The sequence below is a fragment of the Callithrix jacchus genome, chromosome 11 (assembly GCF_049354715.1).
Source record: "Callithrix jacchus isolate 240 chromosome 11, calJac240_pri, whole genome shotgun sequence".
Taxonomy (NCBI): domain Eukaryota; kingdom Metazoa; phylum Chordata; class Mammalia; order Primates; family Cebidae; genus Callithrix; species Callithrix jacchus.
The window spans coordinates 6,422,766-6,447,576 of NC_133512.1; the positions used below are offsets into that span (position 1 = coordinate 6,422,766).

The window sequence follows — 24,811 nt, forward strand, 5'->3', positions numbered from 1 at the left end:
TCCTTGTTGCTGCAAAGGACATGATTTCATTCTTTTTAATGGCTGTGCAGTATTCCACTGTGTTTATGTTTACATACACGTTTTCTTTATTCAGTCTATCATTGATAAGCACCTGGATTGAGTCCACGTCTTTGCTATTGTAAATAGCTCAGTGATGAACATATGACAGCATTGTCTTTTTGGCAGAATAATTTATTTTCCTTTGGGTGTATACCCAATAAGATTGCTGGCTCAAATTGTAGCTCTGTTTTTAGTTCTTTGAGAAACCACCAGACAGACTTCCTGGATTCAAAAATTCAGGAATTGTTTATGCTCATTAAAGAGTTCACAAATGTGTCAAGAATATCTCCTATTTCCAAATGCACTAGCTTGCTACCTAATTTTAAAGTGTTTATGTACAAATGGTGATGCTAGATGCCAGAGAGGATTTTAAGAGGAAGAGAGAAAAGTGAAAACAATTCTGCAATCCAATTCTTCTCTTCTGGGTCTTTATATATATTCAAAAGTCATGAGTTTTAAATATATATAAAACACAAATGAAATAATTAGGCACTAATAAACTTGCACCTCAAGGAAAGCAAACTGAGCACTATACATAGTGCTGTGTGAGGGTAAGAAAAGGCAGGGTGATGTCGGAGAGTACATTTAATGAATATTGAAAGATAAACTCAAATATACGCAAGGAGCAAAACAAACAAAGTCTCTTCAAGAATAACATCTCTTATAGGCTTTTTGGCATTTATAGCTTAAACTCTTCTATAATAAAATATAAATACATTCTCTTATAACCGACATGTTCAGAGCATTTGCCCTCAAAGTCAATTCTGGGCAGACCCAAGTCAAAGGCTCTTCAGGTTTATGCTTCAAAGCCTCAACATTCAAAGCTCTTGCAATAAGTAGTAATGATGTAAAAACAAACAAACAAACATAATTAAACCTTCCTTTCATGTACGGGCCACTGGGAAATGTTTGTTCTAATTTTAGAATACATTGAAACTTCTTGTATCAAAGTGTTATATAAAGAATTTGCCTGAAATGTGTGCATGAATATGTCTTCATGTGAACTATTGTTCACAAAGAAGAATCAAAAGTCAATTTACTAACAATCTGACTCTGGTGATATAGCAATTATAGGAAACACATAACACTTCTTTGAAAATAACAGATGGTTCTGATCCTTGAGGAATCACCACACTGTCTTCCACAATGGAGGCACAATTAATTTACACTCCCACTGACTGTGTAAAAGTGTTCCCATTTCTCCACAGCCTCTCCATCATCTGTTGTCTCCTGATTTTTTAATGATCGCCATTCTAACTGGCGTGAGATGGTATCTCAATGTGGTTTCAATTTTCATTTCTTTAATGACCAGTGGATGATGAGTTTTTTATTAGTATACTTTAAGTTCTGGGGTACATGTGCAGAACTTGCAGGTTTGTTACATAGGCATACACGTGCCATAATGGTTTGCTGTATCCATCACCCTGTCATCTACATTAGGATGAGCTTTCTTTTCATGTTTGTGGTCCTCGTAAATGTCTTCTTTGAGAAGCGTCTGTTCATACTCTTTGCCCACTTTCTGATGGGGTTGCTTATTTTTTTCTTGTAAATTTGTTTAAATTCCTTGTAGATTCTAGACATTAGCCCTTTGTCAGATGAATAGATTGCAAAAATGTTCTCCCATTCTGTAGGTTGCCTGTTCACTCTGATGATAGTTTCTTTTGCTGTGCAGAAGCTCTTTAGTTAAATTAGATCCCATTTGTCAATTTTGGTTTTTGTTACCATTTGACCCAGCAATCCCGTTACTGGGTATATGCCCAAAGGAATATAGATCATTCTACTATAAAGACACATGCACATGTGTGTTTATTGCAGCACTATGTACAACAGCAAAGCCTTGGAACCAACCCAAATGCCCAGGAATGATAGACTGGATAAAGAAAATGTGGCACATACACACCATGGAATACTATGCAGCCATAAAAAACGATGAGTTCATGTTCTTTGCAGGGACATGAATGACGCTGGAAACCATCGTTCCCAGCAAACTAACAGAGGAACAGAAACTGAAACACCGCATGTTCTCACTCATAAGTGGGTATCGAACAATGAGAACACATGGACACAGGGAGTGGGACATCACACATTGGGGCCTGTTGGGGGTTGGGGGTTAAGGAAGGGATAGCATTAAGAGAAATACCCAATGTAGATGATGGGTTAATGGGTGCAGCAAACCACCATGGCACGTGTATACCTATGTAACAATCCTGCATGTTCTGGACGTGTATCCCAGCACTTAAAGTATGAGAAAAAGGAGAAAATCGCAGATGGTGAAGTGGAGGCGTACTTCCTGTCCTGTCTTGACAGGATATGGTCCTGGTCAAAAATTCTTCTGTAGGTAATCCTGCCCGTTAATTTGGTCTACCCCAGAGATGAGGATCCCTACAAAGATTCATTGTGTCCCTTGACTCTACAATTGCTTTCTGCATCTCAGCCTGTGGATTAATCAGAAACCATTGTTAAAAATTATTTTCAGATGCTATACATGGGAGGGAGAAAGGAAAGTAAAGAGAAAGAAAGGGATGGACAAAGAAAGAGAAAGAAAGAAGGAGGAGGAGGAGGAGAGAGGAGGGGAAAGGAGGAGGAGTGGAGAGGAGGAGGAGTGAAGGGGGAAGGAGGAGGAGAAAAAGGAGGAGGAGGAGCAGGAAGAGGAAGGAGGAAGAGGAGGAGAGGGAGAGGAAGAGAAAGGGGGAGAAGGAGAAGGAGGAGGAAGAAGAAAAAGAGGAAGGAGGAGGAGGGGGAATGAACCAGGTAGACGAAGACAAAGTTGAAGAGAGAGAGAAGGCTGGGCTGGCAGAGAGCCTTCTGCCCCGGTGTGAGGAGTATGCATTGTGTGCTGTAAAGCGCGGCCAATCACGGGAGGATTCAAAGCCAAGGAGAGATACGATCAAATCTGCACTTGGGAAATCCCACCCTGGTGCGCACCTGGGGGACAGGCTGATGGGGGGATGGGAGGATGGAAGATGGGAGTTTGCGGATGAGGCAGCTGGAAAAGAGGGAGAGCCTTGTGACGGTGGAACCGGGACTTCCTTGTTCCTTCATTGTGGGGCAGAAGAGGTGGAGGATTTTAGGCGCCGCCTTGTCTGGTCCCCGCTGCCCGGTGTAGCTGCTGGCCGGGGCAGGGGCCTCGAGACGCCGCTCGAGCCTCGCGGGTGGATGAGTCGGACAAACCGTTGCTCCCTTCTTCTCCCCAGACAGGCAGGTAATCCCTCTTCTTCCTTTCGCTGAATCAGCTGGAGAAGAAAGCCCAGCAGGGGCTGGCCAGCCTCAGCCAGGGGACCTACCGAGGCCCCAGGTACTGGAATGGGACCTCACCGAGGTCGCCGCGCAAACGGCCACAGCGAAGAGCGGATTTACATCCTCCGGGCCTGTTCCTCACTGTTCTTTGAACGTCCCAGCCTAGCTTAGAGGAGGACCTGTTTTGTGCAAGGCTTGCCGGAGCAAGCAGCACGTTTTCTGGGATACAGTCTTGCTAGTGGCCTTCCCTTCGTTGAACGCTCGTATCCACTATCGCCCACACGCCGACGGACCCCTGCCCTACACCGCCCCCGATTCCACTGAATAGGGAGTCTGGGAAGTTCATATTGTGCCCCAGAAAACACTAGTGACCTTATTCTCAAAATTAAATACACTTAGAGCAGTCAGATCTGAAGAGGGACCTCAGAAAGATCCGTGGGCATGTTGATAGACAGTATGTTTGCAATTGATAACATAGGAAATACTTTCTAATATTTCAGGAAAACAAAACTTAAAAAAAAAAAAAAAGGAAAAAACCAGACGATGTGTAACTCCTAACATTCTTGCCTTGCTTCAGGACTGTTGGGAGAGTAAGACAGCCTGGTAGCTATAAGAATTTAACATAGGGCATAGCATACGTTAGTCCTTCCAAGACGTTAGCTCCTCCCTCCCCAACAAAGGTGAGGCTGCATAATCCAATATTTAGTGGGGAAAATTTTCACTGGTACATTAAGATGTTATTTGCAGTTAGAAAGAATGAATAAGACCTAATAGTTGCTAGCACAACAGGGTGACTCCAGTCAAAAAAACTCCTAAATTATAATATAACTAAAAGACTATAATTGGATTGTTTGTAACACAAAGCATAAATGCTTGAGGTGATGGACACCTCATTTACCCTGATGTGGTTACCGTGCATTGCATGCCCATTCAAAATATCTCCGAGATTTAAATACACAAACGTTTGAGCATATAAATACAGAGATACATAAGTATATACACCTACTATGTACCCACAAAAACTTAAAATTGTTTTAAAAGATGTTATTTGCATGCATAAAGAAGATATTATTTAAATTTCCTACTTAAAAAGTTTTCTTTCTTTTTCCTATGATAGTAGATAAATGGCAAGCAAAAAACGAGAAGCCCAGTTACAGGTGGGTCTGACATATCAACGATTCTTCACCGGCTGCACCGGTGCCTGATACCTTTTACAGCGCCTTCCTCTTCGCAGGCTGTCGTCGACAGTCAAAGCCTGTGGGATGAGATGCTGCAGAACAAAGGCTTAACAGGTATGAGGTTCCGGGTCGTCTGGCCACCTGGGGTTTGGCCTAGGGTACCTCCCAGCACCCTGTCCCTCTAGAGTGCCACTCCCCACTTTGACCAAGAAATCCTGCAGTGCCTTTGCCCTGGCCCTGGATCCAGATTGGGATAAGTTGCTATCCTAGATTGGTAGACTCAGTTATTTCATAAATATCATCATGTTCTAGTGATTGATGTTTACCAAGCCTGGTGTGGACCTTGCAAAGCAATGCAACCCTTATTCAGAAAATTGAAAAATGAACTGAACGAAGATGAAATTCTGCATTTTGCTATCGTAAGGATTTTGTTTTCATTAAACTGTTGTTTTCACGTCATATTGAGTGTTTAAGTATCCTCTAATACTTTAAGTATTGTCTGAATTTAAACAACCTGTCAGTTCTTCAAAATAGATAGTCTTTACCTGGTGGTTTTACTATATATTTAATTCTACTAGATCCGAGAATGAACATGATTTTTATCCTGTTCTTTATAATGTCAAGGCTGTTTACCGTGACCGTGAAAGTTAGAGAAGTGTAATAATGGACGCATCTATTGCTCTTTTTCCTTTCACCTAACCACGTGTTCAGTGTGTGTCCCTTAGAATAGGGTTGCAAAAGCTGTTTACTGGGTGCTGGGCAGTGCCCTGGCATTAACCAAGTTACCATATTTTCCAGTGGCAATGATTTTTTCCCTCATTTATTTGCTACCTAGTTGTGACAAAGGATTAAAACCTTATAGCTAAACACATTTTACTTAATTGTACTGTTTATTCAATCTAGTCACATGAAATGATCAACTAATTAGAATTTTGTTGTCCAACATGGTAGCTACTAGGCATAAGTGACTAAGGAGTTCTTGAAATGTAGCTAGTCCAACTCAGGAACTGAATTTTTTATTTTAATGAATTTAAAACTGAATTTTAAAACTGATACTCAATTGGGTTATTGTAAAACTTTTAAAATCTGTAACAAGTTGAGTATGTGAATCTGTGATTTAACTGTAAATTTTATTAAAGTTAATTAAAGATTAATTTCTGTTAACATTTTGCATACAATTAAGATGTACTCTTAAGTGTAAGAGACACCACATGTTAAATTTTAAAGATTTAATATGGAAAAAGAAAGTGAAATATGCCATTAATGATTTTATACATTGATTACATGTTGAAATGAGAATATTTTGGCTATATCGGGATAAGTAAAATTTATTAACACATTATTTTCACCTTCTTTTGTTTCTAAATGTGATTACTGGAGAATTTATATGTATGGCTTTCACAATGTATTTATACTATACAGAAAAACACCCAAACCCACTAGACTTAAGATACAGGAGCAGATAACAGATGAACATATCTTTACCCCTTATCCCTGACACACATAGTCCCTAAAGCAGACCTGCAGCCACGAGCCACTCATGCTCTCCCAGTCACTGGGCTTTCACGGCTCCTTTCAACCCAAACATTGGAATGAGTTTGCCTACTGACCTTGTATTTCACTATCCATCCCCTTCTTTAGACACATTTTCTGTCGGACTTATTTTCCTTAGTTCAAGATAATGAATAAGTAGTCTAAAGCCTACACACTCACCTCTTATGATTTTTCTATTCAAGAGGGTAAGCAGCTGTCTACAGCAGTTAAACCCCGTTGTCCTGAGTGAAGGAATTTACTTATATCTTCTGAAATAAGGACTTTATAGGGTTTTCATTCCTTTAACTTTTTTTTAAAGTCTTTACATAGATGTTATTTTTAGAGCACTTTTAGGTTTGAAGCCAAATTTAGCAGAAAGTACGAGTTCTTATATATCCCCTGTCCCCACACTTTCATAGCCGTTTCCACTACCAAAATCCCAAATCGGAGTGGTACGTTGTTACAACAGATGAGCATACACTGGCATATCATTATTTACCAAAATGCACAGTTTACATTAAGGTTCATTATCGGTCTTGTACATTTTGGAGACCTTAACAAATGTATAACGAGATGTAAGCATTACATTATGGCATCATATAGTATTGACTCACGCCTTGCAACATCCTCTGTAATCCGTTCATCTCTCCCTGCCCCACAACCCCCGGCAACCACTGATCTTTTGACTATCTCCATAGTTTTGCCTTTTCCAGAACGTCATAAAGTTAGAATCACATATTGCAAAGGCTTTTCAGATGGGCTTCTTTTACTTAGGGACATGCTTTATGTCTTGTAACGATTTGATAGCTCATTCTGTTTTAGTGTCAAATAATACTCCATTATCCGGATGTACCGTGGTTTACGTATGCATTCCCTCAGTGCATGAGAACATCTTGGTTGCTTCCAACATTTAGCAGTTAGGAACAAGGCTGCTATACACATCCATGCGTAGGTTTTTGTATGAACATACATTTTCAACTCATGTGGGTGAATACAAAGGAGCATGATTGCTGGATCATGTGGTAAGGATATGTCTTATTTTGTAAGAAACCAAGTCATCTTGTTCAGTGGCTGTACCGTCTTGCATTCTCACCAACAGGGAATGAGAGTTTCCACTGCTCCACATCCTCACCAGCATCAGTCGCCTGGATTTGGGTCATCCTTGTAGGCGTGCAGTGGCATCACATTGCAGTTTTAATTTGTGTTTCCTGAGATGATGTGACGTGGCCACCTTTGTTATCCTTATTTGCCATCTGTATCTTCTTTGAGGAGAACCTTCTGCTGAGTTTTTTGGCATTTTTTTAAACTGGGTTGTTTGTTTTTCTTATTGTTGAGTTTTAAGCATTCTGCGTATTTTGGATAGCAGTGCTTTACGAGGGATTGCTTTCGCAGACGCTTTATCCCAGGCTGTGTCTTGTTTTCTCTCATTATCCCGACATTGTAGTTTTTTCTTAAAAGACAAGATTCTGTAACAACCTGTTTCACTCTGAAGAGTCAGAACCACCAGAAAGGAACTAGGAGGTTATTCCAGACTTGAGTATTTGCCGGGAAGAAAAATCAAGTTTGAAGAGCAGAGAATAGGGCCTAAAGAAGATTGGCACATGCGGTTAAAAGTAAAAAGATAGTATCACAGGCGTCTAATGGCTGACAGACAGATCACAGGGAATTGAAGATCAGGAAATTCTTGTGAATCCTGGCAGTTGGCATTAGGAAAATCTGTTCAAAAGTGGAAGGTGGAGATGTTCACATAGACTCGGGGTTCTGGATTCTGGTTACCTGCCCATAAAGGGGAAGGAAAATTATTATCTCCAAACCTGCACTGTGAACAGTACTGGAGGAGTGCCCTCTGCTGGACACATTGTTTTCTGCTGTTAATCAAGACAGACACTCAGAACTTGAACGTGTAGGTCCAAAATTAAAAGATATGAGTTTGATTACCTATTAAAATTACCCTGAGCTGATGGTCAGTATAAAACTCTTTTTCTGCTATGTGCCTTTTAAAAAGATAAACATTAAATCACACACACACGTGTGTGTGTATATATAGGCATGATATATATACATATAAACATTTAGTAAATGGTATTTATTATAGTTACTATAATACTATTTCTGAATACAGTTGACCCTTGAACAATGCTGGAGGTAAGGACACTAACCACCTTATGCAGTAAAAAAATTATTTGTGACTTTTGACTCCAATTACTAATAACCTACTGTTGACTGGAAACCTTAAGGATACATAAATAGTCGATTAACATATTCTATATATTATGCATGTTATATTCTGTATTCTTGAAATAAAGTAAGCTAGAGAAAATAAAATAGTGTTAAGAAAATCATAAGGAAAACAAAATTTATTTACTATGCATGAAGTGGGAAGGGATGACTATAAAAGTCTTCATCCTCGTCATCTTAACATTGAGTAGGTTGAGGAGGAGAGGAAGAGGAGTCAGTCTTGACATCTCAGGGGCTGTAGAAGCAGAAAAGGTGGAGGAAGTGGAAGGGGAGGCAGAAAAAGCAAGCATAGTGGATGTAATTTTATGAAAATACATGGTAATTTCTGTCTGAATTTTTTGCTCTTTCATTTCTCTAAAAATGTTTCTGTATGGTGCCAATCCTTCTTCCACCATTTGCTTTAGTTTCAGTGCCCATATCACAGAAGGGTGCATGTCGTAAATGAAGCCAAAAGCAGTCTTGGATAACTGGAACCCTTCTGCCAGATGTTCTAATGTCAGTTTGTTTCCTGGCACTGCTCTTCTCCATCTGCTCCCTCACTGGCGGGCACTGGTTCCGATGCACGCATCTCTGTCGATTTGTCTTCTGTTAATTCCTCTGGTGTGGTGTCTGTCAGCTCTTAGATTTCTTCAACATCCATGTCTTGAAACCTTTCACACCCTACTTTTTTGCCATGTATAAAATCTCTTCTATGACTTCTTTAACTGGCTCTGTCGTAAATCCCATGAAGTCATGCACAACATCTGGACAGAGTTTTCTCCAGCAGGAATTGACTAATTTGTGCTTGATAGATTTTGCAGCTTTTTCTATAAGAAGGATGGCATCTTCCATCTTCGATGGTGTAATTCTTCCAGACTTTAATGTCCTTCTATCAGGGTTCTCTTCTATAGCACTGACATCCTTTCCATAGAGTACCATGTGTAATGAGCCTTCCAGGTCCTTATAACCCCCTGACCTAGAAGCTGAATTATAGATGTTTTTTTCTGGGGACAAGTAGATCCCTTTGACAGCATTGGTGTTGACCTCATAGGATTCTCAGTGGCCAGGGGCATTGTCCAGTATCAAAGAATTTTAAGGACAGTCTCTTACTGGCAAGGTACTTCTGACACCAGGGACAACGCATTGGTGGAACCAATCCAGAAAAAAAGGTTCTGACTGTCCAGGATTGCTACACACATGTGCCTGGAGTAGAATATTGAAAGGGACATAGGTGCCCTGGGAGATGGACAGCAACGTGTTGTGCTGAACCAGAGGTGATTTACAGCAAAAAGAAGTGAGACGGAGGTGGAGGAAGGATAGTTGAACTGGGACAATAAAGGAAGGGCAGGACCAGGCTCTGGGGGAGGAAAAGATGAGTAAATAAGTTTGGCAAAGGTTGGGTATTGTAAAGGGAAACAGTGGGGAGAGGTTGAGGCCAAATGATGTAGGACTCCAGTCGCCAGTATGTGCAGCTTGATCCCTAAACCACTGGCATACCCAGACAATGTAGCAGTAAACGTATTTCTGCATTGCTGCAACATGACATTGTATCAAATGACTTGAATATAGTTTTATTTATCATTATATGAAATGTTTACTTTTTCCAGGCAGAAGCTGACAACATTGTGACTTTGCAGCCCCTTAGAGATAAATGTGAACCCGTTTTTCTCTTTAGCGTTGTAAGTATAATATTTACTTTCTCAATTGTATTATCATATTCCAATTTGCAGTTAAGAACAAGTAACATTGTAAAATTACCATGGAATTGTTTGCCGATGACAGTAATTATACAATGTTTGCCTTATCTTTTCTTGGCTATCTATAGATTTTATAATTTGACCTCTAGGAGCTTATAATGGATTGAAGGGATTAGATCATCACACACTGGGTTGATTGTGGACAGAAAAAGTAAGATGGTGTTTACCTTTACTAAGGAAATGATCACAGATTTACACAATAAATTATTCACAGGAGTAAAAACTTGGAAATTTCTTAGATACCTAGCAAGAGAGAATTGGTCATAAACATTCCTGCTTACCCATATCAGGAAGCATCTGTATGATCAGTCTTTTGTAATACATATTATTCTTATCTCTGTATTTACAAATGCACAGAAATAAGACAGGAAGTGGATTCACCAAAATGTTACAGTAGTTTTCTATATGTGAGAAACAGATGACTGATTTACGTTTTATTGTTCATATTATTCTGTACTTTCCACAGGTTCTGTGATGAACACACAACTTTATTAATCAGACAGAGGCCAGGGACGGTGGCTCATGCCTGTAATCCCAGCACTTTGGGAGGCTGAGGTGGGAGGATTGCTTGAGGCCAGAAATTCAAGATAAACTTGGCCAACATAGTGAGAGACCACATCTCTGTTTTCAAAAAAGTAGTAATAAAATAAGTATAAAACATAAATGAATAATTGGAAAGACATAAAAAGTGCTATTTTCTAAAAGCAGAGTGCATAGTTAGTGCTAAATGAGGAGGCTCTAGCTGCAGGTGGCAGGTAGGAGCGTGGGACTGAGGAGAAAAGACTGGGCAAGTGGGTCACATTGTAGAATCTGGAGCTCTGGGATAGTTGATAATACAGTTTGAATATTTGTTTCCTCCAACTCTCATGCACACGTGTGACCTCCAATGTTGGAGGTGTGGCCTAGTGGAAGGTGTTTGGGTCGTTGGGTCATTCATCCCACATGAATGGCTTGGTGCCCTCCCTACAGTAATGAGTGAGTTCTCCCTCTATTAGTTCATGCAAGCTGGTTTTTTAAAGAGCTTGGCACTTCCGCGCCTTTCTCTCGCTCCCTCTCTCCATGTAACATGCCGTCTCCCTTTCCCTTCCTCCATGAGAACAAGCTTCTTGAGGCCTTGCCAGAAGCAGATGCTGGTGCCATGTTTGTAGAGTCTGCAAAATTTTGAGCCAAATAAACTTCTTTTTTTTTTAAATTGCATTTTAGGTTTTGGGGTACATGTGAAGAACATGCAAGATAGTTGCATAGGTACACACGTGGCAGTGTGATTTATAAACTTCTTTTCTTTATAAAGTTCCCAGCCTCATGTGCTCTTTGATAACAATACAAAAAAAAAAAAAAGACTAATAGAGCCATCACCTTGACGACTAGTCCAGTCAGACCAGTAGACCCATGCCCACTCTCCTTAAGTGGACCATGCAGTCCATGTTCTCTAATCCCTGGAATCAGTGCTCAGAGTTTAAGTCCACCCTTCCCCATAGCCATGATTCATCCATCCTTCTAATGCTTACTCCTGGTGAGACCCAGCTCTGCAATTCTCCTGCCTCCCAAACCTTTCCACTCCATGACATCTGGAATTAAAATGACTTCCCAAGATTTTTGACCATGGCTCTGAGCTTTTGCCTCACTTCCTTGACTTACCTTAATTTTAGCGTCTTCCTTTGGCCACTCTCTCCGCAGCCCAGAGGTGATAACTGTTTATTTCAGAATGTGGAATAGTGTTGGTGTTTTTTTTACTTCTCAGTTCTTCAATAACTTTCTTTTCTCTGCTCTAGAGGTCTGTTTCACATGGCTAAATTTCCTGTTCCTCCATTTCACTTGTGTCATTTGCTGACCTTCAAATCAGGCCTGTTGATAACTGAAAGCTTTGGCATGTGGTTCAAAGTCTTACTCTCAAATCTGAATCCTGCCATTGCCTTGAGGACTTTAGTATCTACATTGGCGACTCACCCAATATCCTGACCTTTCAATTATTGACCTCCTTGCTGCTAATAAACTTTTCTTGCAATAAATTTCATGCAATCACCCCTGTAATCATGCCTCAGACTTTACTGCCCATGGCTCCATATCCATAATCATTGATTTAAGAATAGAATTCTGTGATCACAAAACACCACCAAGCCCATTGCGCGTTCATTCAGATATCCCTCAATGTCTCTTTGTATGGGTCAGCATTTTTAGCTGACAGCACATTCGTTTGAGATAGTCTCAGCAGGAAGCCTTCCTCAAGCATTATTAGATAGCTCACGGAATTGTTGAAAGATACTTTTTTTTGTGGGAAATCGTGATTAGAGTTTCAGGTTTCATTTAAACATGACTCAACTGCATCCTTCTCATTGGCTTTTGAATATGATTGAGTCTTTTCAAATTAAAAAATACATAATACTTATTCTGATACCATATCTCTCTCTAGTCACCCATGTCTCATCTTCACCCCATAGCTAAATTGGTCAAAAGAGTTTCCATATTTAATTTTACTTCTTTTCTTTCCATCCCATTAGCTCCTCAGTCCATTCAATCTGATTTCTGTCTGATTATTCCACCACAATTGCTGTTGATAATGTATCCAAGTATCAGCTTGTGCTAAGTATACCAGACATTTTTTAGGTATTCATCATTGGTTCCTCTTAAATGGATTGAATATGGTAATCATGGCCTCCTTTTTAAGACATTTGCTTCTTTTGGCTTATGTGACTTGGTTTTCCTTTCACCTTCCTGGATGCCACTTCTCTCTGTCCTTTTTGCAAATTCACCCTTCTTTATTCAATGATTAAATATTGACTTTACCAGGCTATACACTCTCCTTAGAACATTTTCTCTACACACAGTTTCAGTCCTCACCACCTGTATATCAATAAATCACGTTTACATCTTCGACTGAATTCTACGCTTCCCGCTCGCATTTCCAGCTGGTGTCTTGGCACCTCCTCTTGGCTTTCTCAAAAGCATCTCACAGCAAACTCATTAACATCAGATCTTCCTCCCCACAAAACACAGTCCACTTCTATTGTCTCTGAATTTGGGGTATAACATAATAATTTATCCAGTTTTCAAGTGAGAAACAGCGTCGCCTCGGTGACATCTCTTTACATCACACTATTGAAATCATACCTTGGACATGTCAGTGTTACTGACCAAGTCTCTGTCACACTCATCTCCCTCTTTCCACCCTCCACCCTTTCCATCTCCACCACCACTGCCACAGACTGAGTGCCCATCATCTCTCCACCTCCACCTCTAGCGTAGCTCCTAACTTGTCCGGAAATATTTTATTTTGCTTCCCCTAGCCTTTTCTCCACAAGGTAAGTGAAATAATTTTGACAAATGATTTTAATCATGATCATAGCCTCTGTCTAAACCCTCTGACTGCACTTAGGATGAAGGCTGCATCCCTGGCCCATCAGGCTGTGCACAGTATGGCTTCCCCTGGGTGTTGGGTTTCAACTCACACCAGGCTCCTCCTCACTTTGTCACCTGGCCTCCTCCCTTGCCATCTTCGCTTCCAGCTTTAGAACTCTTCTGTTACTCCTTTTGCCTAGAATGCTCTTCCTTCTCCTTTTTGCCCAATTACCTCTGACCAATCCTTCATATTTTACACCAAGAGTCACCTCCTGACATTGAGAAGTACCTTCCCTGATCTCCTTGACCAAAACCCATTCTTGTAGGTGTTCCAAAGGCTTTGCACTGTTTTTGGTGGAACCTATTATGGTTGACGTGTCACGTGTTCATGTTTACGTAGGTCTTTTTTTTAATGTAAATAGATCAGGTCCCAGATCTATTATTTTATACCATCATGACCAGTACGGTACCAGTAAACAGATGCTTAGTTGACGGGTGTTGAAAGATGAGCAAAAGGGGCATGGTGTTAGAAATAGCTAGGGAGGATGTTGTTGGGAGGTCTATCCAGAATCTTTCGACTTAAAAACTGGGATGCCTCAGGAGAGATTGCGTCAGGTGACAGCTTCTGCAGGAAGGCGACTTTGTTTCAAGGAGCTGGAGGATATGCAAATTGGAGGTAGAACTCAGAGCTGAGCTCACCAAGTCAAGAAGAACTTTCATATTATTAATACTTCACTGTGAAATCATTAATTTCCATCACTAAAAGAGGATTGCTGAGCATGAGGGTAGGGTAGAAGGGAGGGATGACTTAGTCCAGTTTTAAGTGTTATTTCTTGACATATTCTGCAAATGAAAGTTCCCCTCCCGTTTTCATTTCCCTTATAGAATGGCAAAATTATCGCAAAGATTCAGGGTGCAAATGCACCGCTTGTTAGTAAAAAAGTTGTTAACTTGATTCATGAGGAGAGGAAAATTGCAGCAGGTGAAATGGCTCGACCTCAGGTAATACTTTGGATTAGCAACTATTTTAATTTTTAAAAAGTATGTTACCTTTAACATTTTTCTAAGTTACTTAACCTAATTTTATAACTATCTAGGTGTATAAATGGTGCAACCTTTCTGGGAAGCATTTTGGCAATGCGTGTGCATATATATTTATATACATAAAAATGAAACCTTTCGGATAGTTCCCAGAATCACAGAAGCATATTCATGGCTTCCCTGAAAATTAGGAACCTTTGTCCTTCTGGTATTTTGCTCTTTAATGGGATATTGATTATTGGTTTGAGAAAGATTTTTTTTTTAAGTTAACAAAATATCTTTTTGTTCCAAATTTACTGAGAGTACTGGTCAAGAATAGATCTTCACACTTATCAAATGTCCTTTTGATCATTAACATGATAAGTACATGTTTATGACTTTCTTATTTATAAATTTCTGCTTTGTTCATATTCTCTCATGCTTTTATTAAATTTTAAGGTTTGGCTGGGCATAGTAGCTCTCACCTGTAATCCCAGCACTTTGGGAGGTTGAGGCAGGACAACATGGTAAAATGCTGTCTCTACTAAAAATATAAAATTCAAGAAAGGGATGGAGGAAGACTTACCAAGCAAATGAAGAGCAAAAAAAAAAAAAAAAAAAAAAGCAGGAGTTGCAATTCTTGTCTCCGATAAAATAGACTTTAAAGCAATAAAGATCAAAAGAGACAAAGAAGGACATTACATAATGGTAAGAGGATCGATACAACAAGAAGAGCTAACGATCCGAAATATATATGGACCCAATACAGGAGCACCCAGATATATAAGGCAAGTTCTTAATGACTTACAAAGAGACTTAGACTCCCACACAATAATAGTGGGAGACTTTAACACTCCACTGTCAATAATAGACAGATCAACCAGACAGAAAATTAACAAGGATATCCAGGGCTTGAACTCAGACCTGGAACAAGCAAACCTGATAGACATCTACAGAACTCTCCACCCCAAATCCACAGAATATACGTTCTTCTCAGCACCACATCACACCTACTCCAAAATTGACCACATAATTGGAAGTAAAGCACTCCTCAGCAAATGCAAAGGAACAGAAATCATAACAAACAGCCTCTCAGACCACAGTGCAATCAAGTTAGAACTCAGAATTCAGAAACTAACTCAGAGCCGCACAGCTTCATGGAAACTGAACAACTGGCTTTTGAATGTTGATTGGATAAACAATGAAATGAAGGCAGAAATAAAGAAGTTCTTCGAAACCAACAAGAATGAAGACACAACATACCAGAATCTCTGGGACACATTTAAAGCAGTCTCTAGAGGAAAATATATAGCAATAAGTGCCCACATGAGAAGAGTGGAGAGATCCAAAATTGACACCCTATCATCAAAATTGAAAGAGCTAGAGGAGCAAGATCAAAAAACTCAAAACCTAGCAGAAGACAAGAAATAATGAAGATCAGAGCAGAACTGAAGGAGATAGAGACATGAAAAACCCTTCAAAAAATCAATAAATCCAAGAGCTGGTTTTTTGAAAAGATCAACAAAATAGACAGACCACTAGGCAGACTGATAAAAAAGAAAAGAGAGAACAACCAAATAGATGCAATAAAAAACAATAAAGGGGAAATCACCACAGATTCCACAGAAATTCGAACCATCATCAGAGAATACTACAAACAACTCTATGCACATAAACTAGTAAACCTGGAAGAAATGGATAAATTTCTGGACACCTGTGTCCTCCCAAGCCTAAACCAGGAGGAAGCCGAAACTATGAATAGACCAATAACAAGGTCTGAAGTCAAGGCAGCAATTAAGAGCCTACCACACACAAAGAAAAACCCAGGTCTAGATGGGTTCACAGCCGAATTCTACCAGACACCCAAAGAAGAGCTGGTACCATTTCTTCTGAAACTATTCCAAATAATCCAAAAACAGGGAATCCTTCCCAAATCATTTTATGAGACCAACATCATCCTGATACCAAAACCTGGCAGAAACTCAACAAGAAAAGAAAACTTCAGGCCAATATCCATGATGAACATAGATGCAAAAATCTTCAATAAAATATTGGCAAGCCAATTGCAACAGCAAATCAAAAAACTTATTCATCATGATCAAGTAGGATTCATCCCAGGGATGCAAGGCTGGTTCAACATACGCAAGTCTATCAACGTAATTCACCACATAAACAGAACCAAAAACAAAAACCACATGATTATCTCAATTGATGCAGAGAAGGAATTTGACAAAATTCAATAGCCCTTTATGCTAAAAACCCTCAATAAACTCGGTATTGATGGAAGGTATCTCAAAGTAATAAGAGCTATTTACGACAAACCAACAGCCAATATCATACTGAATGGGCAAAAACTGGAAGCATTCCCTTTGAAATCTGGCACTAGACAAGGATGTCCTCTCTCACCACTCCTATTCAATATAGTACTGGAAGTTCTAGCCAGAGCAATCAGGCAAAAAAAAGAAATAAAGAGTATTCAAATAGGAAAGGTGGAAGCCAAATTGTCTCTATTTGCAGACGACATGATAGTATACCTAGAAGACCCCATCATCTCAGCCCAAAATCTCCTGAAACTGATAAGCAACTTCAGCAAAGTCTCAGGATATAAAATCAATGTGCAAAAAACACAAGCATTCCTATACACCAATAACAGACTTAAAGAAAGCCAAATCAAGAGCGAACTGCCATTCACAATTGCTACAAAAGGAATAAAATACCTTGGAATACAACTCACAAGGAACGTAAGGGACCTCTTCAAGGAGAACTACAAACCACTGCTCAACGAAATAAGAGAGGACACAGACAGATGGAGAAACATTCCATGTTCATGGTTAGGAAGAATCAATATCATGAAAATGGCCATACTGCCCAAAGTAATTTACAGACTCAATGCTATCTCCATCAAGCTATCAATGACCTTCTTCACAGAACTGGAAAAAACCACCATGAACTTCATATGGAACCAAAAGAGAGCCTGCATAGCCAAGTCAATTCTAAGCAAAAAGAACACAGCGGGAGGCATCACACTACTGGACTTCAAACTATACTACAAGGCTACAGTAATCAAAACAGCCTGGTACTGGTACTAAAACAGAGATATAGACCAATGGAACAGAACAGAGGCATCAGAGGCAACACAGCGTATCTACAACCATACAATCTTTGATAAACCTGACAAAAACAAGCAATGGGGAAAGGATTCCCTGTTTAATAAATGGTGTTGGGAAAACTGGCTAGCCATGTGCAGAAAGCAGAAACTGGACCCCTTCCTGACACCTTACACCAAAATTAACTCCAGATGGATTAAAGATTTAAACATAAGACCTGGCACTATAAAAACCCTAGAAGAAAATCTAGGCAAAACCATCCAGGACATAGGAGTAGGCAAGGACTTCATGACCAAAACACCAAAAGCATTGGCAACAAAAGCCAAAATAGACAAATGGGACCTAATGAAACTCCACAGCTTCTGCACGGCAAAAGAAACAGTCACTAGAGTGAATTGGCAACCAACAGAATGGGAAAAAATTTTTGCAGTTTACCCATCTGACAAAGGGTTAATATCCAGAATTTACAAAGAACTCAAACAGATTTACAGGAAAAAAACAAGCCCATTCAAAAGTGGGCAAAGGATATGAACAGACACTTTACAAAAGAAGACATACATGAGGCCAACAAACATATGAACAAATGCTCATCATCACTGGTCATTAGAGAAATGCAAATCAAAACCACACTGAGATACCATCTCACACCAGTTAGAATGGCGATCATTAAAAAATCTGCAGACAACAGATGCTGGAGAGGATGTGGAGAAATAGGAACAGTTTTATACTGTTGGTGGGAGTGCAAATTAGTTCAACCATTGTGGAAGACAGTGTGGCGATTCCTCAGGGCCTTAGAAATAGAAATTCCATTTGACCCAGCAATCCCATTACAGGGTATATATCCAAAGGACTATAAATCAGTCTGCTATAAGGACACATGCACACGAATGTTCATTGCAGCACTGTTTACAATAGCAAAGACCTGGAACCAACCCAAATGCCCATCGATGATAGACTGGACTGGGAAAATGTGACACATATACACCATGGAATATTATTCAGCAATCAAAAATGATGAGTTCGTGTCCTTTGTAGGGACATGGATGAATCTGGAGAACATCATTCTCAGCAAACTGACACATGAACAGAAAATGAAATACCACGTATTCTCACTCATAGGCGGGCGAGGAAAAATGAGAACACATGGACATGGGGAAGGGAGGGAAGGGAGTACTACACACTGGGGTCTATTGGGGGAATAGGGGAGGGACAGTGGGGCGGGGAGGTAGAGAGGGATAGCCTGGGGAGAAATGCCAAATGTGGGTGAAGGGGAGGAAGGCAGCAAAACACACTGCCGTGTGTGTACCTATGCAACTATCTTGCACATTCTGCACATGTACCCCAAAACCTAAAATGCAATAAAAATAAATAAATAAATAAATAAATAAAAATTCGCTGGGCGTGGTGGCAAATGCCTGTAATCCCAGCTACTCAGGAGGCTGAGGCAGAAAAATCACTTGAACCTAGGAGCTGGAGATTGTAGTGAGCCAAGGTAGCACTACTGCACTCTAGCTGGACAAGAGAGCAAGACTACTACATGAAAAAAAGAATTAAAGTTTATTACCCTTTTTATACTGCACATATGCATTACTCCTGCCCCCTGCGTTTTAAAACATCCCTTATTTTATGTTAGTGGAAAGCTGGAGATAGTCCTGTCATGTTAGATAAGTTCAGGCTCTCTTTCACTTTCCTTTCTATTTCTTAGGTTATTTACTAAACATAAAATTTCTAAGACCCCACTCAGTATCATATTAAAACGTAATTCTGTTTGCCTTGCATTGCGTTTCCTTTTTATAGTATCCTGAAATTCCGCTGGTAGACTCAGATTCAGAAGCTGATGAGGAAGCACTGCATGAAAGTGATCGTAAGTAAATTCACTTCAAAGCAATCCAAGGGTTTTCTGTACATAGGTGATCCTCAGAGCATCATTTGTTACAGCAAAACACTGGTAACAAAATCCATGTTTATTAAGAAGGAGTTGTTCAGATAACTGATGATTTGTGCCTTGCAAGACTCAGCTATTAACAAGCACACTCTTTTCCTCACTTGTCTTACCTTTGGTTCTGGGCCTGGAGCCTTTCCGAGGTTACCCAGGACAATGGACTCCTGTCTCCTGTGACTAATCAGGACTGCAGCTTCCTATTTCATCCTTTATCATCTTCCAAAAATTGGTGAAGATAATATCTTCCTTGCTGACCCCATACTCTTTATTTACATTGCAGTTGACAATTTCACACCTTCACTAGATTACCTGTGTTGGGGTGGTGGGGTGTATGTGTTCATACTCTGGAGGGGGCGGAGGCAAACAGCCACACCCAAACGAGTTATCTTATACTAAAAGTTCGTTATAAGGATGCCGATACATTCATAGATGGCGAATCTGTTGGTAATGTTTACTCACATGACTCACTGCACGTAAACATTAAAACTGTACTCACTGGTGATACTGTCCTGGATGGACCCTGTGTGTGATTCTCATGCATGGCAATTGCATTCAAACCATCATGGCCTACCTACTCAATTTTTGTTGCCTCTTGATTAAAAACTCTTGTGAATGTTTCCCCTCCATTGCAAATATCGGAACTGCCATTTGATTGTAAGTAGAAACTCTTTGGTAGTTGAAATGCCGTAATAAGATGCACAGCTACCGATGGGCAGCAATGCACTGATCGTTAGGAATTTACATTGTTAATTGCCAGATCCTTCGTTATCCAGATTTTGTGCCAAGAAAATGAAATTCTGTCTTTTTCTAATTTTTTTTCTAGAGGAATCATATAGTATTGCTATAATCAAACCTGATGCTGTGATTAGTAGAAAAGGTGTAGAAATTAAAAGAAAAGTAAGTAATATTTTCCAACTGTGGTTAAATTAATTGCAAAATAACAATCTCTTAATCGTCAGTTTGAAGACAAGCTTATCATTTAGAGTGAAATAGAACAAAATATGCTGCTGATGCTAGGTAGCTCTAAAGCCTTTGAGTACCTCTAAAGGCTAGGTACTTCTAAAGGCTTTTACATCTTTACAAAGGCTCAATCTATTCATTCATTCTTATGAAAATAATCCTACTCTACCAGCATCTATGTAAATTTAAAAAAATTATAGTTCTTATACTACATTGTATATTAGTCTGTTTTTATGCTGCTGATAAAGACATACCTGACATTAGGCAATTTACAAAAGAAAGAGGTTTATTGGACTTACAGTTCCATGTGGCTGAGGAGGCCTCACAATCATGGTGGAAGGCAAGGAGTAACGAGTCACATCTTACGTGGATGGCAATGGCAAAGAGAACTTGCGCAAGAAATCTTCTGTTTTTAAAACCATCAGACCTCATGAGACTCATTCACTATCACAAGAACAGTGCAGGAAAGACCCGCCCCCATCATTCAATAACCCCCCCACCACCACCAGGTTCCTCCCATAACACATGGAAATTGTGGGAGTTAAGATTCAAGATGAGATTTGGGTGGGGACACAGACAAACCATATCATTCTGCTCCTGGCCCCTCTCAAATGTTATGTCCTCACATTTTGAAACAAATCATGCCTTCCTAATGGTCCCCCAAAATCTTAACCCATTTCAGCATTAACGCAAAAGTTCATAGTCCAGGTCTCATCTGAGATAAGGCAAATTCCCTCTGTCTGTAAGTCAGTTAAATCAAAAGCAAGTTAATTACTTCCTAGAAACAATAAAGGTAAAGGTATTGGGTAAATACAGCCATTCCAAATGGGAGAAATTGACCAAAATGAAGGAGTTACAGGCCCCATGCAAGTCTGAAATCCAACAGAGAAGTCAAATTTTAAAGTCTGTATATTTTTGAGCCACTTCAAACCTAGCACCCCATAGATTTTGCAGAGGTTCTTATTGAAAATGCATTGAAAGCTGGTGACTTGTTAAGCCCAGAAAACAAATTTTATTTGTTTTACATGTGATTCCATGACACCTGGATTTGACCTTACTCTCTAACTGAAGATTACCAAAGCAGGATTTTTCATAGAAGCAGAAGATAAGATAGTGCTCACTGAAGAACAAGTTGTCAACTTCTATAGCAGAATAGTGGACCAGGTATGAAAGTTAAAAATAAAAAAGCCACTGTGTGTTTAAAAACAGTGGCCTTCTAGAGTCTTTACATCTTTATTACAGAAAAGCAAATGAGTAAGTCTGACAAACTGAACGGCTCCTGGTGTCCCTGTTGGTGTCCATATCATGGAGATGCCAATGACAGTGGCTCTGAAGAAATCTTCAGTAGAAATGGTGGCTGCCAAGTAAAACTGGATGGTCTGACTGTGTTACGTTGGCATGAAGACCCCTTTATGTCATGTCCTCCAAGAGCCCCTGCCTCAGTCCTCTGGAAGTGAATATCCAGTTCCTTCCTATAGATTTCTACTCTGGGTTGAAGGCTCTGTCAGCAGCTTCACAAGAATGCTTTAATACTTTCTTTCTCTAAGGGCCTTTCTCTCAGGCTGCCCCCGCCCTACCTGCCCCAGCCCTGCCACCTCCCTGCCCTACCAACTCTCTTTTGTCTGGGGGAATGTAATAAAGGCAGTGCTGTGTATTAGAAAGTATACTGGCTTGGGAGTCAGGAGACTTCACTTCTAGAAATGCACTGTCCAATATGGTAGCTACTAGATACATGTGACCATTTGAATTGAAATTCATTAAGATTAAATTACATTGAAAATGTGAATTCTCAGTTGCATTAGCCACATTTTAAGTGTTCAATACCCACCTGTGGCTACCATGTTGGAAAGGGCAGAAGAGCACGTACATCATCACAGACTGTTCTACTGCACATCACTTTGTGGGACTGGCTGCACCACGCACACCATCTCTGTTGGCCCCAGCTTCCACATGTGTAGAAGGAAATGATCATGGCAACTGCATTCCCATATCTGTAAACTTTTGAGAAGATCCAATTCCTGAGCCCCATCCCAGACTTACTAAATCAGAAACTCTAGGATTGGGCTCCAGAAATATATGTTTTTTGTTTGTTTGTTTGTTTTTTGAGATGGAATTTCACTGTTGTTACCCAGGAGTGCAATGGCGCGATCTCAGCTCACTGCAATCTCTGCCTTCTGGGTTCAAGCAATTCTCCTGCCTCAGACTCCTGAGTAGCTGGGACTACAGGCACACACCACCATGCCCAGCTAATGTTTGTATTTTTAGTAGAGATGGGGTTTCACCTTATTGACCAGGATGGTCTCGATCTCTTGACCTCGTGATCCACCTGCCTTGGCCTCCAAAATGCTGGGATTATAAGTGTGAGCCACCGCACCCAGCCCCAGAAATATGTTTTAACAAGCCCTTTAGGTGACCTGGAAACATCCTAAAATTTGGGAATGTTGTTAGGTTATCATCAAGATCAATTCCTGCTAGCTTTGAACTTCTACCACTCAAAAATGTAGGAGACTAGAAACTCTAAAGGGATAGAGAGAGATTTGTTAAAGGTGTGAACCAAAAGTATCTGATACAGGTTGTAATCAATTTAGAAAGTTTATTTTGCCAAGGTTAAGGACACACCCATGACACAGCCTCAAGAGGTCCTGATGGCATGTGCCCAACGTGGTTGGGGCACAGCTTGGTTTTATACATTTTAGGGATATATGAGACATCAGTCAATGTGTGTAATATGTACACTGGTTTTTCCTGGAGAGGTGGGACAACTTGGAGCAGGGTTGGGGGGTGCGGTGCTTCCAGGTCATAGGTAAAAAAGAAACAAACAGTTGCATTCTTTTGAGCCTCTGATTAGCCTGTCACTGAATACACGATTTACATGTGAGATGCCATAGAGGAATAGTCACTTATGCCTTAGTCTGTCTTGGTGAATTTGTATCAATTATATAAATTTTATAAATTTGTATAAACACCTGGGCAGAAGAAACCATCAGGTTTGGATTTGTCTCAGGTGAGCAGAGGAATGACTTTTGGTTCTGTCTGTCCTCTGTCCCTCACCTGTGAAGATAAGCTATCAATGATCAATTTACATTGCCAAGATGACATCCAACCAAACTGTTTTAGGGTAAAGATCGGGAAGCCCACAAGGAATTTCCTTGTGGACAAGTTACATGGGAGGTATATAGCTTTTTAATCTTTGTGGCAATCCTGTTTAGGAATAAAATGAGAGGGAGGTTTGCCCCAATGGAGTTCCCAGCTTGACTTTTTCCTTTGTCTCAGTGATTCTGCCGTCCAAGAGATTTATTTTTCTAAGGATACAAAATTACCCTGCTCTGGTTATTATACATTTTCTTTATTGAGACATCACTATGTCCCCCCATGAATATATACAATTACTTTCCAATAAAAAAACATAAATAAACCCCTCCCCCCCAAAAAAATAAACATATTGTTAACAGGAGATTTTTTAAAGTGACATTCCCTGGCCCAGGGATCATGGAGGGGAAGATTTCATTTCACTTGGGTAGTGACCACCATTTTAGTCCAGCCGTTTCAGAAGCCTGAAGGAAACAGTTTATCATTTTATTTTGCAGCCTGACTTTGAAGAGTTTGTCTCTTTTATGACAAGTGGCCTGAGCTATGTTCTAGTTCTATCTCAAAGAAGTAAACACCATCCTCCCTCTGAAGAAACTGAACCACAGCCTGACACTGAACCTCACAAACCATCTGAGGATCAGCCTGAGGTCAAAGCCAAGGTCACAACTGGAGTGACGAAGAAGAAACGAGACAGGTATAGCTGAAGACCAGGAATTTTGTCACTTGCAATGTGCTATTGGATAATGAAGTGTAATATAGGTACCCCAATACCTAAGGCCAAATGTTTTTATGTTAAAGGCATAAATATTTCTTCCAGCTAACCTAACACACTGTAGATTCAGAAGAGCTGTGTGCTGGGTGAAGTGTCAGATACCTGGCATTGGAAACAGCAGTTAGCTCATGAGCTGTAGGGTAGTAAGAAGTGATACATGACAGTGTAGGTTTGAAAGGAAAGTTTTATTGGATAGCAAGAACACTGCAGAAGAATACAGAGGGGCTCCTCAGTAAGAGAGGACTGAGCTTGCCATGGTGGATTTTTCCTTAAGGATATTTATGGACCTTAAAGCTGGTGCTTAATGATAATTTGGACCTTCTTAGCCACATAGGTCATGATAAATAATTACATTTGTAGACATTTTGGTGTCTTGATGTCAGCAGGGATTGCGCAATAAGTGTGGACATGCATGCTTTCCAGAGATGTATAGAAATTTTAGTTACTTATAATGTTTTTTAAAGCCTGGTACCAGAAGTCAAGTTTAAATAATAGGGAAGTCTAGTTACTTGTATATTCCTCAGATGAGGAGTTTTGCCTCTGGATGGTTGGCTTGATGGCCCTCAGGTGATCTTTGCTCCCTTCACTGTGACTGCCCTGCA

General features: G+C 40.1%; 1 protein-coding gene across 6 annotated transcripts in view; it reads left to right on the forward strand.

Annotated features, from left to right (window-relative positions):
- The first annotated feature begins 2,957 nt into the window (after positions 1–2,957).
- NME8 (NME/NM23 family member 8) overlaps positions 2,958–24,811 on the forward strand; it is a 52,864-nt gene continuing 31,010 nt past the window's right edge. For 2 of the 6 annotated variants that reach the window (XM_035253190.3, XM_035253194.3), the window contains exons 1-10: positions 3,228–3,355; positions 4,415–4,454; positions 4,532–4,589; positions 4,788–4,894; positions 9,833–9,904; positions 14,204–14,320; positions 19,243–19,309; positions 20,211–20,284; positions 21,419–21,511; positions 23,935–24,131. In XM_035253190.3, the coding sequence (XP_035109081.2) occupies positions 4,422–4,454; positions 4,532–4,589; positions 4,788–4,894; positions 9,833–9,904; positions 14,204–14,320; positions 19,243–19,309; positions 20,211–20,284; positions 21,419–21,511; positions 23,935–24,131 (818 nt within the window). In that variant the 5' untranslated portion in view covers positions 3,228–3,355; positions 4,415–4,421. Of the gene's footprint in view, positions 2,978–3,227; positions 3,356–4,414; positions 4,455–4,531; positions 4,590–4,787; positions 4,895–9,832; positions 9,905–14,203; positions 14,321–19,242; positions 19,310–20,210; positions 20,285–21,418; positions 21,512–23,934; positions 24,132–24,811 lie in introns of those variants that run through there. The other 4 variants (XM_054237002.2, XM_035253191.3, XM_035253192.3 and 1 more) reach the window with 4 other exon arrangements.